The following is a 15559-nucleotide window of genomic DNA, read 5'->3' as shown; positions in this document are numbered from 1 at the left end:
CGCTCGGATGCTCTAGGCTAAATACAGTAATTCGTTCGTAATTGGAAACGCTAAAGGGAGAACTATTTGCAGATTGCTGAAGCCTAAATGTCAGTTGTCTTTGTTTAATGTAAAGCAGGTAACTGAACACACACACACACACACACACACACACACACACACACACACACACACACACACACACACACTCTCTCTCTCTCTCTCTCTCTCTCTCTCTCTCTCTCTCTCTCTCTCTCTCTCATACACACACACACACACTATAATATGCTTAAGGTAGTTTACAAACGTAAATATAAAATAGGGAGCTGAACACACACACACACACACATACACTATGATATGCTTGAGGTAGTTTACAAACGGAAATGTAAAATAGGTAACTAAACACAACCCCACACACACACACAAACACATACACAATAATATACTATAAGGTAATTTCCAAACGTCAATATAAAATAGAGAACTGAATACACACACACACACACACACACACACACACACACACACACACACACACACTCACTCACTCATTCATTCATGCTGTTAGGTAAAATTACAAATGCTCCCACGCAGCTACTCAAGTGAGGTGGTTCTTGTTCGTTTTTAATCATTGGCAGATTAAGCCGGCAACTAACGAAATTTAATGTGTCAGATCTTGAAATGGCAGTAATTAGAAAGGAATTGATATTGTTCCCATCTGTCGTTCTTACAGCTACAACCGGAACGTTACTACACACTAATATCGAAGTAGAATGAGATGTTAATCACGAATCATACCATCTCACTGATGTAAGTGGATACTTACGAGCTTAATTTCAGGTTAAAGCGACTGATATTGCCCGCACTTTTCTAATTTCGCTGTTGTCCTTGAACATAAGAAGGTAATTTGAAGGAACGAGTTAGATTTTACATCCCAGTCTCCCACTTACTCCCACACCACTGCTTTTGGAGTGCTTATATCTTGAAGCCAGCACGAGCGCCTACAATGAACTTCGATTATGCTAATGCCCCTCTTCGTCTCAAGTAATCATGAACTGGCGGAGTTCAGTGGTTGCTATGGCTTCTCGGAAGATCGTCCCTGTTGAGCAGATAATTGGTTAGGGGAAATCAGATGTTTTGTGTCACTTTTATCCCAGAAGAACTGAAAGGATATGTGGGGAGAGACGTAGAAATGTTAAAAAGGCTACTTTAGGGGACGTGATGGATTAGATCGTTTTGCGACGGTTTGGCCATGTGGGGTGAATGGAAGATGGAAGACGCTAGGTTGGTGAAAAGAGTGCACAGTGCAGAAGTGAAATGAGATTGGAGTTAGAGGAATACCTAGATAGTGCAGGATAGGCGCTGTTAAAAAAGGTGTAGGCAAGAAAGGCCTACAATATCCAGGAAGCATTGAAGTACCTGCAAAACAGAGGTGAATGGCGCGGTGTCTGTATAGTGGCTCGATGCACTATTAATGAGCTTTTGTATAGCGTATTTTGAGGCGAATGGTGCAGAAAATTCTGCGTAAGAGGTTCGTCAGAGGTCTAGCAGCAAAAGTAGGAATGTGGCAATGTGTGTCTGTAACTCATCTAATATACTCATGTATTACGTAATAACCTGTTACTTGAGCCAAGTTTCGTGCTAGGAGGTCATTAGAGTGTTTATGTTAATGCCTGCATATCATGCACTGTTAACGGATTTTCCCTTGTAATGACAGTGATTTATTACACTTTAGTAATATTTGTACAACTGAGAAATCGCATATATCCAAGTTCCTTGCTCTTCATAATATTTTATGTTAATTAATTAATAAAAGAAAATTAAGAATTCAATCAGTGACCCCTGGTTAGGTGTGAAGGCATAAACGTTGATTACATCATTTCCTGTATTGCAGAATTCCAAGAACTATCGGAAATGGACTGTGACGCTTCAGTTTACAATAACCCTTACGGTGAACGAAGAACCCAGAAGAAACGCCCCTTCAGGATACGACAGAACAAAATCCAAAACGAAACGCCCTTAAGTTCATCTGGCATCGGGGCGCCGCCCCCGCTTTGTGAGGCGGGCGCCACACTCCTGGACGAGGAGGGCTTCCCCCTCTGGAAACTGGACGACTCGCTTACAGACGAGGAAGGATATCCGGCTCTAAGTCTTCAGTCGTCGCTTTCCCAAAGGAGGACGACCATTTTCGGGTCAGGGCGAGACGAGGAAGGTTTTCCGGTGGCGACGGGACGCTCCTTAGCGGTGCCTTGGCACTCTCGGTCCTCTTACCAAGAAATGTCTTCCTACTCGTACCCTTGCGACCGCAACGTCGACCTCGAATCTGGGGAAAGGACCGGAAGGAAGGTATCTCCGGTGCGGAGATTGGGACAGCGCCGGCATGGGAGTATTCCAGAGGTTTACGCTTCCGGGAGATCCGCCGCAATCGGCAGATGTCACGAGATGAGCGGAGATGATGTCGAAAGTAATGTTGGTCAGGTCGACAGTGTTCCGAAATCCGTAAATGCCCAGTTTCACGAATCCTGGCTTGGTGAAGTCACGAATCGGATGTCGAGAAGAAGAGATGTGGCAAGGGACACCAGCAACAGTGTAATGGAAAATACTTGAGGGATCAGCTGATTGTGGGTGGTACAGAAAAATAGTCGACCTGATCAATAAGCGTAGTGCTTTACTCAGTGCACTGAAAGGAGTGATGCCTCTTGCAGCACGAACAGAATGACAGTAGTTCAGATTCGTCAAAATCTTAAAGACGTTTTAGCCTGAAAACTATGTTTGAAAGAAATGGTTACCTAATTAGAAACTTAGAAAATAGTACTGACTTTATATATATAAAGAATAACAGTAATGCAAATTCGTCAAAATATTCACGACATTTTAGCCTGAAAACTGTTTTAATAGAAGTGGTTACCTAATTAGAAACTTAGAAAATAGGACTGACTTTATATGCATAAAGTGAATGGCATCCATATGTGTTCTATTGAAGGACCAACAAAGTTCTCTGCATATATTATAACAGTGATGTCTAAGGTCTTCAGAAGTCTGAAGTACGAGCTTTATGGCGCATAGCTTTTTGATAAGTAAAACACTGTTCTCATAATTAGGAGGTACTACCTGCTTGAGAAACTGTCAGTGGTAGATGGAAGGCTCTACAGTAGGTGCTAATATAATGCTGAGGTTTTTTCGATACACCAGACCAGAATTTCATTAATTTTTTGCTAAGATTTTTTTTGTATTAGTTCAAAATAAACTAAGTACAGAGAAGGCTTTCTAATTTGATTTAATAACTCGGTTATATGATTTGGTTTGTTTTATTGTACAGTATAAACGCACATATATATACATATGTATATATATATATATATATATATATATATATATATATATATATATATATATATATATATATATATATATATATATATAGATATGGAAATCTCTATAGATAATGCAATTGTTATGCACACACACACACACACACACACACACCTCTTTCATTTTCCTATCTTTTCCCCCTCCCTTCAGCCTCTCTCAGACAAAAAGGAAGAAGAAAAAGCATTTAAAATCCTCTTAAGAATCTCTCAAAGCCAAATCTCTTCTGGGGGCAATAAAGAGGAGACATTCAGGAGCATTTAATATTTCAGCAAAAATCAAAAACTTATTTCCCTCGAAAATCGGGACACCTCTTCATTGCCTTTATTCTCTCAGGCAGAAAACCCTTTGCCTTATCATACTTCACAGAGCCAATTCGTGTCTCCCTTAGAATAGCCTGGAGAGAGAGTGACGACGAATTTATTTGTCACTTCCCGGGGGGCAATGGGACCCCCCCACCTTCGTCATCATGTATGGCCTTACGTCCTTCTGGGGTGGAAGGGGGTTTGGGGGCAGGGTTTAGAATCACTACCAATTCCTGTCTCCCTTAGAATAAAAAGCCTGGAGGGAGTGACGACGAATTTATTTGTCACTTCCGGGGGGCAACGGGACCCCCCCTCATCATCATGTATGGCCTTTCGTTCTTCCGGGATGGACGGGGGTAGGAAAGGGTGGGGGTGGTTAGAATCATTACCAATTACCTGCCACCTCCTGATGGAAAGGGGTCGCATCTTCTATGGACCCATTCCATCCTTCCTTCTAGATGGATGGAAGGGGTAAATAGGACCTCACCGCCATTGGCTGTCACCACCTGAGGCGAAGCGTCTCGTAAGGTGAGCGCGGGACGGGGCCCCCTCGGTCGCCTGCGGAAATCAGCGTCTCGGGGAAAATGGCAGAAAACACAGAGGCGGAACGTGAAATATCGGACGTTTTGTTTATCCTTCGCGAATGTTACGACGCTCGTCTCATTTTCCTCTTTTCCTGGTTCGCTGTCAGTTTTGTGTCACGCGGATTCGGTTTCCGTTTGTTTCCCCCTTGAAGCGTCGCGGAGAAAATTGTACGGCATGTTTGATTTTTGTGTTTGTTTTTTTCAAAATCCAATTCCTCTTGCGTTGTATTTGGGACTTGGCAGTTTTTAAGTGACATATGCTAATTTCGTATGTATGTATGTATATACGAGTCTCGTATATATATTTAAATATATACATATATATTTTATATATATAAAATTCAGATCGTAGACTAAAATTGACATAAGATGAGAGGACCACCTTTAACCTTAAAGAAAATGAGAAGTAGTTAAAATTAGAGAGAGAGAGAGAGAGAGAGAGAGAGAGAGAGAGAGAGAGAGAGAGCTGAATTGAATTGAATATAATTAAATTATTGTAAGCTATCTGGCGTTGCAAGAGAGAGAGAGAGAGAGAGAGAGAGAGAGAGAGAGAGAGAGCTGAATTAAAACAGTGAAAAACAGTGTAAGTTATTTGGCGAGAGAGAGAGAGAGAGAGAGAGAGAGAGAGAGAGAGAGAGAGAGAGAGAAACTTTGTGAAACAGTTTCAGCACGAGAAAACTAAAAAAAAAAAAAGTAGTCTCTTATGACTTACATGAATGATGTTCATGAATAATGTATTAGACACGACGGAGAACTGCGCGACATGAATTCAGAATGACTTTTGCTCCCGTGGCCTATCATAGGGAAGACTACATTGAGTGAAGGGCGGTTATGTCCGTCGTGGGGTGAAAGATCATGGGTTAAGGATCATTTGTCTTTTTTTTTTTTTTTACCTGACATTTGGCAGCATTTGTTTTCTTTATTATGAATTTTTTTGTTTGGAGATATATTTATGTATATTTTGTTTGTACTGTATATATATATATATATATATATATATATATATATATATATATATATATATATATATATATATATATATATATATATATATATATATATATATATATATATATATATATATATATATATGTTCTGAAGGAACTAAAAGGCAAAATAGCCCAAGATTAGCCCAGCTACTGTGAAAAACAATCATATACAGCCAGAGAAAATTACGAAAAAAATATACATTTTGCGTCAGCAGACATCTCTCATTGAAAATGTCGAGCTTGCAGTGTTTTTGATACGATTGACGTAGAGAGCTTTCTAAATATTGCTTCTTCAATGGACGTGATTTCAAAACCATTAAAGTTAACAATTGATGTTACTTTGACGTTCATGACAAGGAATTCAGCGCCGGATTTCCCTGGTCAAGGTCCGCCTTGCTGGTGAGTTGGTCGTCCTCTTCCAGGTTCACTGAGGAGCAAGGGATTTCTGAAAGTTATGTGGTTACGGCACTCTTTCAGCTTTTCAGGCGATGCGATTATAAACAAGTAAAAAATCGAGTTTTCTATACATCTACTAATCAAGGCCACCGAAAATAGATCTATCTTTCAGTGTTCTCCGTATAATGCTGTATGAGCTTCGTCCCATGAAACTAACTACGGGCCGGTGGTGGCATGGCTTATATAGTTGCCAGACGTACAATTATGGCTAACTTTAGCCTTAAATAAAATCAAAACTAATGAGGCTAGAGGGCTGCAATTTGGTATGTTTAATGATTGGAGAGTGGATGATCAACATACCAGTTTGCAGCCCTCCAGCCTCAGTAGTTTTTAAGATCTGAGGGCGGACAGAAAAAAAGTGCGGACGGGCAGACAAAGCTGGACAATAGTTTTCTTTTCAGAAAACTAAAAAATGTAGAATTTATACCTGAAAAAGTATGTTATTTAAAACTGTCTTTAATTGGGGGTGAGCCAGGTTGTAAGGACCTGTTGACCCAGTTGTGTTATTTTTTCTCCTGTTTTGTTGATATTTTTTAGTGTACCTCTCCAACCGATGTTATGTCTCTCTCTGTAACTGGGTCGAATTTCCACTTCAGTTTGTTTTTGTTTAGTAATCCAGATGGTCTTTGCTGTTGAGACGCTTAAACTTCAGGTTAATGTGAACGATTTCAGTCCTGTCAATCAGCTGTTCAATTATAAGGCCAATCAGCTGTTCAGTTATAAAGCTTCATTCCTGATTTTCAGTGAAGTGTTGGAATATGATACCTTGCTTTTAATATGAAGTTTCCAACGCAGCTAAGCATGTGGGAATTACTGTTCCTTCCTCCCATGAGGTCCCTCACCAGACAACTTCCCGTAAGGGTGCATTGCAGGCATACCTTAAGGTTCTTTGCAGCGTCCCTTCGGCCCCTAGCTGCAACCCCTTTCGTTCCTTTTACTGTACCTCCGTTAATGTTCTCTTTCTTCCAACTTACTTTCCTCAGCAACCCTCTCCTAACAATTGTTTCATAGTACAAGTGTGAGGTTTTCCGCTTGTCACACCTTTAAAACCTTGTTACTTTTGATTTCCCTTTCAGCGCTGAATGGCTTCTTGGGTCCCAGTGCTTGGACTTTGGCCTAAAATTTATATTCTATTTCATGCCAGACGACTCTGCAGAGTTGTGGTGTTATGACCAGCACAGCTTGGTATGAGGGATTCACCTCTCCCTATTTGACTTGTAAACCTCAATACTTGTTGGCCATTTGTTCCTTCGTCCTGCAAGGAGCCACGCTGTTTCTTATTGAGAGTGACATCAGATATGGCAAGCTGAAGATTCAGACTGCCAACCATTCGCAGGGGTCACCACCATAAGGAGTAACCTCTCTCGTAATCATTTTTGAGTGGCTTAAAATGAACGTTTTGGAGACCTTTCTATTCCTAGGTTACCCTCAGTTAAACTCAGCAGCTTATCAGACAAGCAGGGTCTGAAAGTTAACCCAGAAATGAATCATTTGTCAGATTCCCAGAATCAAAGAGTCTGGACGCAGCGAGACAGAAAATCAGAGAGAAATTACTTCTAATTCAAATGATACGCAACGTTTTGGAGACAGTTCAATTTGTAAATTAGCCTCAGTGAATATTGAACTCACAGCAGGTTATATCAGCAAAACGGTCCCCCGAAAATTAACCCAAAAATGGATATCAGACTTCAAAATCAAAGGCAGGATTTAGGCACAACGAGACAGAAAATCGGAGCGATAAATTATCTTTTTAACTCAAATGAAGCGAAAGGAGGCCCTTCTACTTGTTGCACGAAAGCATACGATACATTGATTCAAACGCAACATGCAGAAGGTTCTTGATGATGAGAATTGCGCCCGTTTCAATACGAGCAAAGTAGATCGATCGCATGGTTCGAGTGCTTGCTGGCTCGGCTGTATGCTTGAAGTGTTTGCTCTCTTCCACGTGCCACTCTGTTTGATTGCTTCGTATGAACGTGGCCAAATGGTGAAATGACGCGAGGGTCGTTGTTGTTGTTCTCATTTTTCGTTCAGAAATATCATTTTTAAGGATGATAATGTGCCTGTGAACAATATCTGCCTTTCATCAGTGGATTGTACTAGTGATATGGATGATGTCTGGTGTTCAATGTAGCATCACTGCGCGGATCAAGATAAGATTATTAAGATTATATTGTGCCATTGTTTTCTCTCTTTCGTATTTCACAGTCAGTTAAAATCAAACCTTCCCTCTGCAGACCTTGTATCTGTTTATTTTTTTTTTTCTTCGTGAGGACTATATGATTTGGAATCAAAATTTTTGCATTAGCTTAGAAATATACAATTTAGGTCAACTAGTTAGAACTAAGCTTCTTATAACTTTCAAGCTCCTGCTGGACTGAAATTTCTCTCTCTCTCTCTCTCTCTCTCTCTCTCTCTCTCTCTCTCTCTCTCTCTCTCTCTCTCTCTCTCTCTCTCTCCATCGAAAGCCGAAGTGCTTGAAAAAACTGTGACCTTGATCACAAAGCAACGTTAAAAATCATAGATAACATCGTTTCTCTCTCTCTCTCTCTCTCTCTCTCTCTCTCTCTCTCTCTCTCTCTCTCTCTCTCTCTCTCTCTCTCTTTAAAAGCTGAAGTACTTGATAAAAGTTGAAACTGTCATCGCAAACTGACATGAAAATCATAGATAACAACATTATGTTGCGGTCACATTACCCCATTGGACATCCTCTGGTGATGTGTGATGTTGAATCTTACCATAAACTGGAGAGAAATGAATAATGATAGTAAAAAAAAATGAGCTTTGAATAAATGGCAATAATTTCAGGTGCGCGGTGTCACAGTGATACATAGCAAGCAAATATATACATACTTCCACTTGGCCCTCGTGTTTTTGCAGATCAACTGCTCGCCAAATTTGAGAGATTTTATTTGAGGAAATTTTAGACAAAGTAAAACATTCTTGCATGAGTGGAGATTAATTAGTACTGGCCTGATTCAAGTTATTATCATTATTATTATTCAGAAGATGAACCCTATTCATATGGAACAAGCCCACCACAGGGGCCCTTGACTGGAAATTCAGACTTCCAAAGAATATGGTAGTCATTTGAAACGAGTAACAGAAGGTTAATGAATGGGAAATACAGAAAGAAGAGATCACTTATTAAAAAGTAAAAAAAAGCAAATGAACAAATTAATAGATAAATAGACAGTCAAGTCAGATTTAGTAAATCTTGGCACAATTTAAATTTAACATAAGCAAAGAATGGCCTAATTAACCAGAATATTAGTAAAAAAATTACCTGATTCCAAATCAGATATATTTCTCGTCAGGCTCAAAAAGGTCTTAGATCTGGCCAATATTAACCAAGGTTGTCACTCTGGCTTCAATACATAGGCACCACTTGAGGTTCTTTGCAGCGCCCCTTCGGCCACGAGCTGCAACCCCTTTCATTCTTTTCATGTGACTCCCTTCCTGTTCTCTTTCTTCCATCTTATTTTCCACCTTCTCCTGACAATTGATTGATAGTGCATCAGCGAGTCTTCCTCCTGTTACACCTTTAAAACCTTTTTACCCTCCATTTCCCATTCAGCGCTGAATGACCTCATAGGTCCCAGTGCCTGGCCTTTGACCTAAATTGTATATTGCATTCGGTGCAAGGATATTGACCTGAATTGTATAATCCATTCAGTACGAGGATAATTAAGCATTGTTTAAATTCTGTAGTTGAAAAACACTTCAGAGAAACTGACAGGCGAAGGAGACTTCAGACTTCGTTAAAACCCCAAGTTTTTTTTTTTTTTTTTTTTAATTTCTACAGTTACATTACATTCGAACATGAAAAAACACCTTAGAAAAACAGGAAGATGAAGGAGACTTCAAACTTCGTTAAAGCCCACAATTTTTTAATTTCTACAGTTACATTACATTCAAACATGATAGAACTCTTTAGAAAAACTGACAGGTGAAGGAGACTTCAGACTTCGTTAAAAACCAAAGTTTTTCAAAGGTTTTCCCCGGTCACACCGCCGCGTCATTGTAATCTCAGATAACGTTATCTGGACAGAAATGATAAGCTGTTCGTGTCGATGTGTGTGTGTGTGTGTGTGTGATGAACTCTTTTTGTGAGGAACTTGGCCAGGCTTCAGAGAGTGTCCAGTTCGCGCTAGTTAAATCAGTGGACCTGGTTCTCCTTGATGAATTTCAGATTTTTTGACATTCAGACACGTGTTGGAAGAGGCAGCAGCCGGCTGCTTGCACTTACTAGATTACTGAACTGTATATATATATATATATATATATATATATATATATATATATATATATATATATATATATATATATATATATATATATATATATGTATATATATATATACTGTATATATATACATTTATATATATATGTATATATATTATATATGTAAGTATGTATATATTTATGTATATAAATTTCTGCTCACATCGGGATCGAACCCCGGTGTTTCGAGTGAGACTCCAGGCGCCAGCAGTTCGTCCTGTTGTGCGGACGAATTGCTAACGCCCTGGACTCTCACTCGAAAGACCGAGATTCGATCCCGATGTGAGCAAAATTTATTTCTGTGAAACACGTTCCAAGTGTTCATTTCCATTATATATATGTATATATATAAATACGTTTTGTAATTCATGGTTAAATGTCGGCTGAGTGTTTGACGGCTTTTTGACAGATTCATGTGATTAGGGACCTAAAACGAAGTCCCCTGCGTGATAAGGTTAGATTAGTTTAAATTAGGTAAATTAGGTTAGGTTAATTTAGGCGAGGGACGCTTAATGGGATCTTACTGTAAAAGATTTTTTTTTTTACCTTCCTTGCCTTTTCCTGATCTGCGCGACAGATGCGAATAATAAAAAGACCGTCATCCATAATGGTAGGCCTAATATTCCCTTCGCAGTATCAGTACTTTGCAGAAGACCGACAACAGAATCCCTAAACTTAGCTTTTTATCATGAATATTATCATTCACAATTGTCCCATTTTTTAAGCGAGAAGCAACAAAAAAAAAAGTTGCCTTAAAAAGCACATTCACCAAGCACATAAATAGACATCTTGATAAGCCAAAAAAAGAGAAAAAGTTGACAAAACGTGGCGTTTTCAACTTCCGAGAGCACCAGCAATTGCGTGCAATGTTGTGTGATGTCATGCGCACAGCATCTCTGGGATGGGATTAAGACGAACGTGGGATAAACGCAGCACCATCATCTTGGGTCGGCTGTGTTGCAGCAGCCTGGACCTTGAATTGTTTGTTTTGGCCTGCAAGAGTGAGTTATGTTGCTTCCCTTCTTTCTCAAAGAGGTCATTTAACCAAGCATTTTTGGGGGGGGTTGGAAGATGGGGGAAGGGAAGGGGTGTGGGGGTTTAAGGGGGGTGACCTTGGTCTCCCAAGGTCAGACTTTGGAGATGAATAAACAGATAGACAAGAAACGAAAAAATAAAAAAAAGAAAATAGTCAGCTTGATCTGTCAACAGACACTCTTGTTTGTACCCGGCGCTTGTTGTCATCCCAGCTGCTTAACTGTGTGTTTCGTTTACCTAAATATCTGTTGTTAAGGAAGACTAAAGCGTCCTTTATTGTGTAAACGAGTTAACAAACAAAGACGATTGTTTATGAAGATGAAAAAAACACGGAACACTTGGAACCGAGTTGGCATAATAGAATTCACCACCCGAAGACACATTTATCAAGTTGTCAGGCCAATACAAACGCTTCGGCTATCGTGTTGCAGAGTTGCCGGGTCGCCTAAAAAGAGAAATTTGTCATTTGGCATTGTTCTGAGCCATATTCCAAATTTGTCTTTAAACTGTTCTATGTAGTATCGATCGTTACACAATCCTCTAAGATTCTGCTGAAGTAAAATCGCTCTGATAACTTTGTAGAGGAAAATTCATGTATGACGAAGAGCCTCCGACACCAGCTTTATCAAGACAGTGGAGGAGATGGGAGTACATTACGTATATGCCAGTGTATTTGTCGACGAGTCCGAGTGAGGTTGGTTGTCTACTCCTCAGGGGATTGTACAGTAATACTACCCGGTTTTATTATTCGTCTGCAAATGACGAATCTCTAGCTTCTTAAGAAGAGTAAGTGAGTGAAGTTATGATCTTGCGGTATCTCGCTACATTAGTTGTAAGGTTAAATCATCATTTCCCCTGCTATAATCTCTCTCTCTCTCTCTCTCTCTCTCTCTCTCTCTCTCTCTCTCTCTCTCTCTCTGAGAAATTATTAGCAATCAGTGCCAGTTTGCCTTTCATTATGATTTCAGTGGAAGCCCCTTTCTGTCACTTTTTTTTTATGGCCTTTTGTGTAAACGCCTACATTGCATTTGTCTCTCGTATCTTGGTGTACTGTGGTCGGATCCCACATGACCTTGAAAAGAAACATGTGCCTTATCACAGCATTCTTCTGCCGTATTATTTCCAACTTTATTCGGGGAGTGATAACACTTTTACTCATGTAATTGCAGCCAGAAATTGGCTTTCTTTTATCCAGTGATAACAGTGGTATGCTTTCGTTCAAGCTATTTTTGTCGTCACATGTGAGGGAGAATCCATTAACGCCTCCGGCCCCGATCGAGGTTAATTTTTGTCAGGTCTTTTACCTCGGTTTTTTCAGACGTCAAAACCCGCAGTCGTTAGTCAGGTATTTTCCGGAATTTTTTCATTCTCATTCACTAACTGCTCTTAATCCCTTTTTCAGGGCTTGCAGCCCCAGCTTCTCATTATTTTCCCTGTGCATCCATCCCCTTTTTCTACCGCTTGCAATTTCCGTTCTGTTTGATGCTAAGACGGTCCTTATTTTGTTCTTTCGTAGTCACGTGTTCATATTTTATTTCACGTGATTCTTCTCCTTCCGTATGTTTTTTTTTAATTGTCATAATATAGAGCAAGCAAAGATAAACAGCATGCAATCCATTTCTAGCCTTAAATCATCCATGGTTGTTTCACTGGCGGTTTAAATTTAGAACGCATAATATTTGTAAGATGGAGTACAGGACTTCATTTAATCACTCTGTACTTGTGTAATAATCTGCAGATAAGTGGCACTGATGAAACAATGTATCATAATTAAAAGCCGTTCCATTATGTATCCTAACAGATGTATTTGGTGACTTTTAATAACATCACATTGCCAGTGAAGTCCACTGATTATTATTGTTACGTAATTATTTTTAAGAGCAACAGGCAAATTAGAGCACAATTGTAAGAATCAATTTGTTTCAGCAGAAACGAAAGCCGAAGATGCAAGCCTTGCCACAACCAGAGAAGTTTCTCATTCAGAACGTTCGCCATGGAGAGCGTGCGCAGGACCTCCGTGAAGAAAGGTGTCCGGAAGCAGTCAATTCTCGATGTGGGTCCAGTCAGAGCAGAAAAGCAGACCAAGAATCTGGAGAGTCAACAGGGAGGAGGGTAGTTGTGCTTAGGAAGCCCCCTAGCTCACAAGTACAGAGTTCTGTCATCCTTCAGGGCAAGGTGCACAAAAGTGAAAACTTTAGCGTTGGGAAAAGTTCTCCTTGTTTACCCAAGAGTTCAAAGAGTACAAAGGGTAGGGTGAGTAAGACATTCAGAGTGCCCAGTGGCAAAACAGAGTTCAAACCCAAAGCAAAGGGGAGCCTGTGTGTCAATGCTTGGAAGGAGTATCTGTTAGGAACCAGCGTCCTGCACCCTAAAATCATAACATTTGACCGATGGGAGAACGGATGCGACACGTGGTACAAACTTTGGTGCGCTTACACTGCAATCATCAGCAGCTGTTCTTACTACAGCATGTGGATCAAGAGGCTCCTTCTCTACACTCTGCGAATATTCTTGCCGGTAACGGGTGGAAAGCTCTACTTCTGTTACTTCAGGCATAACCACATATCTATACACAAGAAGGGTGAGGAGCAGAGTCTGAACATCAAGTTCCACGGTAGCCCCTTTCAAGGGGTGACACTGTATTTTGCGAGGATTTGCTGTCCATTCTGTGCCGCAGAGTCTCAGCGAACATTGACGATGAAGTATTTTCAGAGTACTGTGATGGAGCGTCGGTATATGATGAGGCATAAACTAGCTACTTGAAGCACTGCAAGACTTCTTGTTTGCAAGAGTTGTGAAATCATTTGGGCATTTTGCAAGTAGCTCTTCAGGGCACTTGCCTGGTGTAAAGGTTATGGTATGTCATGCAACTGACGGCCGGAACACAGGCTATCTCTGATTTACTGTTTTTACAGAGATTTAGAAATTTATGCGAGAAATTCTGTACCCCAGTAACTAGGCAGCTTTTAGCTCTGTGGGCTGATGTTTGACCAATGTTTAGAGCAATGTTTTTCCCATCAGTGTCCAAGGAAGAAAATCTATATAGTAGTAACATAGGATCTGAAATGAGATAGCCAGTGACTGGAGCAAACGTCCAAGGATTTTACTCGGCATGTAAAGTTTTCTAGGTGAAACTTTTCTAAAGTTATGATAAAAGTAATCAGTACTAAGTAACGCATTCAGTGCAGAACTTACAGTATCCTTTGACACCAAACTGTGACACAAACATTAGCTTTGGAAGCCAAAGCTTATTTGTGCACCATTTGTGGCCTGAAACAGTTGATACACTTCAGTGTTCGTAGTTAATAATACCTTAAACCCAGTTATTGGTCTCTTTGCAAGTACATATTTAAACTTGATCAACCCTCAAACACCAGGTGAACTTTTTAGCCACTTCTGTACTGTAGCCTGACTGAAAATTATAACATTGGGAGACCCTTTTCGGAATCGGCCTTGCATTTGAGGCATATGGACCACCTTTCTTTGATGAAGATACTTATATGTTGCCAAATTTGATGCAAATTAGGCATGTGATAGTTGCAGCAGCTTGCAAATCATTTCTCTGCATGCCCGATGATACGGATGTTATTGTTATTCTTACTGTTATTGTCTTCATACTGATCATTATTATTATTGTTAATTTGGTTGTCAGCCAAAATTCCTTCACTTGATGTACAGGTAGCAACTGTTACGTTGTAATATAAACACTTTGTTTTAATGATCAAACGAGTTCCTATGAGAATAATGAATGAAAAAAAATGTCAAGGATTGTAGTTTTGTTTTTCTCAGCCTCATCGTTGTTGGAAGAATAAGGTTTTTATGAATATTAAATAAAAGTTAAAAATCCCGTGTGAGGAGTTCAAATTCAACACAGATCTGAAGGAAAGTCTTCAGCCGAGTGACACCTTTACACATCTCAAAGACAAACAGGTAATTACGAAATTTTAAAAAGTTATTATATTAGGGTGATTATGTTTACATTTACTAAGCATACCTGACTTTATCACCATCACCAATCATAAACCTGTCATGAAATTGACAAGGGGGCCTTATAGCTACTTTCAAGAGCAGCACTTTAGTTCTAAGCTCTGCCCATGCTTATCTTATCTTTTCCAGAGGAATGATATTTTTTTTTCAGGTGTAATTACTCCTAATGATAACTTTGCCCTTTGCACGAGAATATGTTGCCTTTGGGACTCTCTCTCTCTCTCTCTCTCTCTCTCTCTCTCTCTCTCTCTCTCTCTCTCTCTCTCATAAATTGCTTGGGAGCCATCCATACTCTCTCTCTCATATATTGCCTTGGGAGCCATCTATACTCTCTCTCTCTCTCTCTCTCTCTCTCTCTCTCTCTCTCTCTCTCAGAGAGAGAGAGAGAGAGAGAGAGAGAGAGAGAGAGAGAGAGAGAGAGAGAGAGATGACCTCATTTGAAAACGAACAGAACTTAAGGTGAACGCACGCTTTGGGAGATCAGATTCTCGGAACGTCGGACATGAATCTGAAGAACGGCGACCGGCCGCTTCCTCAGCAAATGGCGTCCATTAAGGAGAAAACAAGG

General features: G+C 40.0%; 2 protein-coding genes across 5 annotated transcripts in view; both read left to right on the top strand.

Moving 5' to 3' along the window:
- LOC136825359 (uncharacterized) overlaps positions 1 to 3243 on the top strand; it is an 87252-nt gene extending 84009 nt beyond the window's left edge. For both annotated transcript variants that reach the window (XM_067081616.1, XM_067081617.1), the window contains one exon: positions 1877 to 3243. In XM_067081616.1, coding sequence (XP_066937717.1) covers positions 1877 to 2589 — 713 coding nt within the window. In that variant the 3' untranslated portion in view covers positions 2590 to 3243. The remainder of the gene's footprint in view (positions 1 to 1876) is intronic.
- Positions 3244 to 11103: 7860 nt separating this feature from the next.
- Positions 11104 to 14777, top strand: LOC136825361 (uncharacterized). Of its 3 annotated transcripts, none has more exons than XM_067081620.1 (2): positions 11104 to 11794; positions 12934 to 14777. In XM_067081620.1, the coding sequence occupies exon 2, from the start codon at positions 12949 to 12951 to the stop codon at positions 13765 to 13767; it is 819 nt and encodes a 272-aa protein (XP_066937721.1). In that variant the 5' UTR covers positions 11104 to 11794; positions 12934 to 12948; the 3' UTR covers positions 13768 to 14777. The 3 variants fall into 3 exon arrangements, with proteins under 3 accessions (XP_066937721.1, XP_066937720.1, XP_066937722.1); XM_067081619.1 differs by having other exon boundaries at positions 11166 to 11790; XM_067081621.1 differs by lacking the exon at positions 11104 to 11794 and adding an exon at positions 12163 to 12349.
- The last annotated feature ends 782 nt before the right edge of the window (positions 14778 to 15559 follow it).

Source organism: Macrobrachium rosenbergii, chromosome 37 (assembly GCF_040412425.1).
Source record: "Macrobrachium rosenbergii isolate ZJJX-2024 chromosome 37, ASM4041242v1, whole genome shotgun sequence".
NCBI lineage: Eukaryota > Metazoa > Arthropoda > Malacostraca > Decapoda > Palaemonidae > Macrobrachium > Macrobrachium rosenbergii.
This window is presented reverse-complemented; position numbering and strand designations above follow the sequence as displayed.

Coding starts and splice junctions, on each gene's coding strand:
- LOC136825361 (XM_067081620.1), top strand. CDS start 12,949: ATGCAAGCCTTGCCACAACCAGAGAAGTTTCTCATTCAGAACGTTCGC.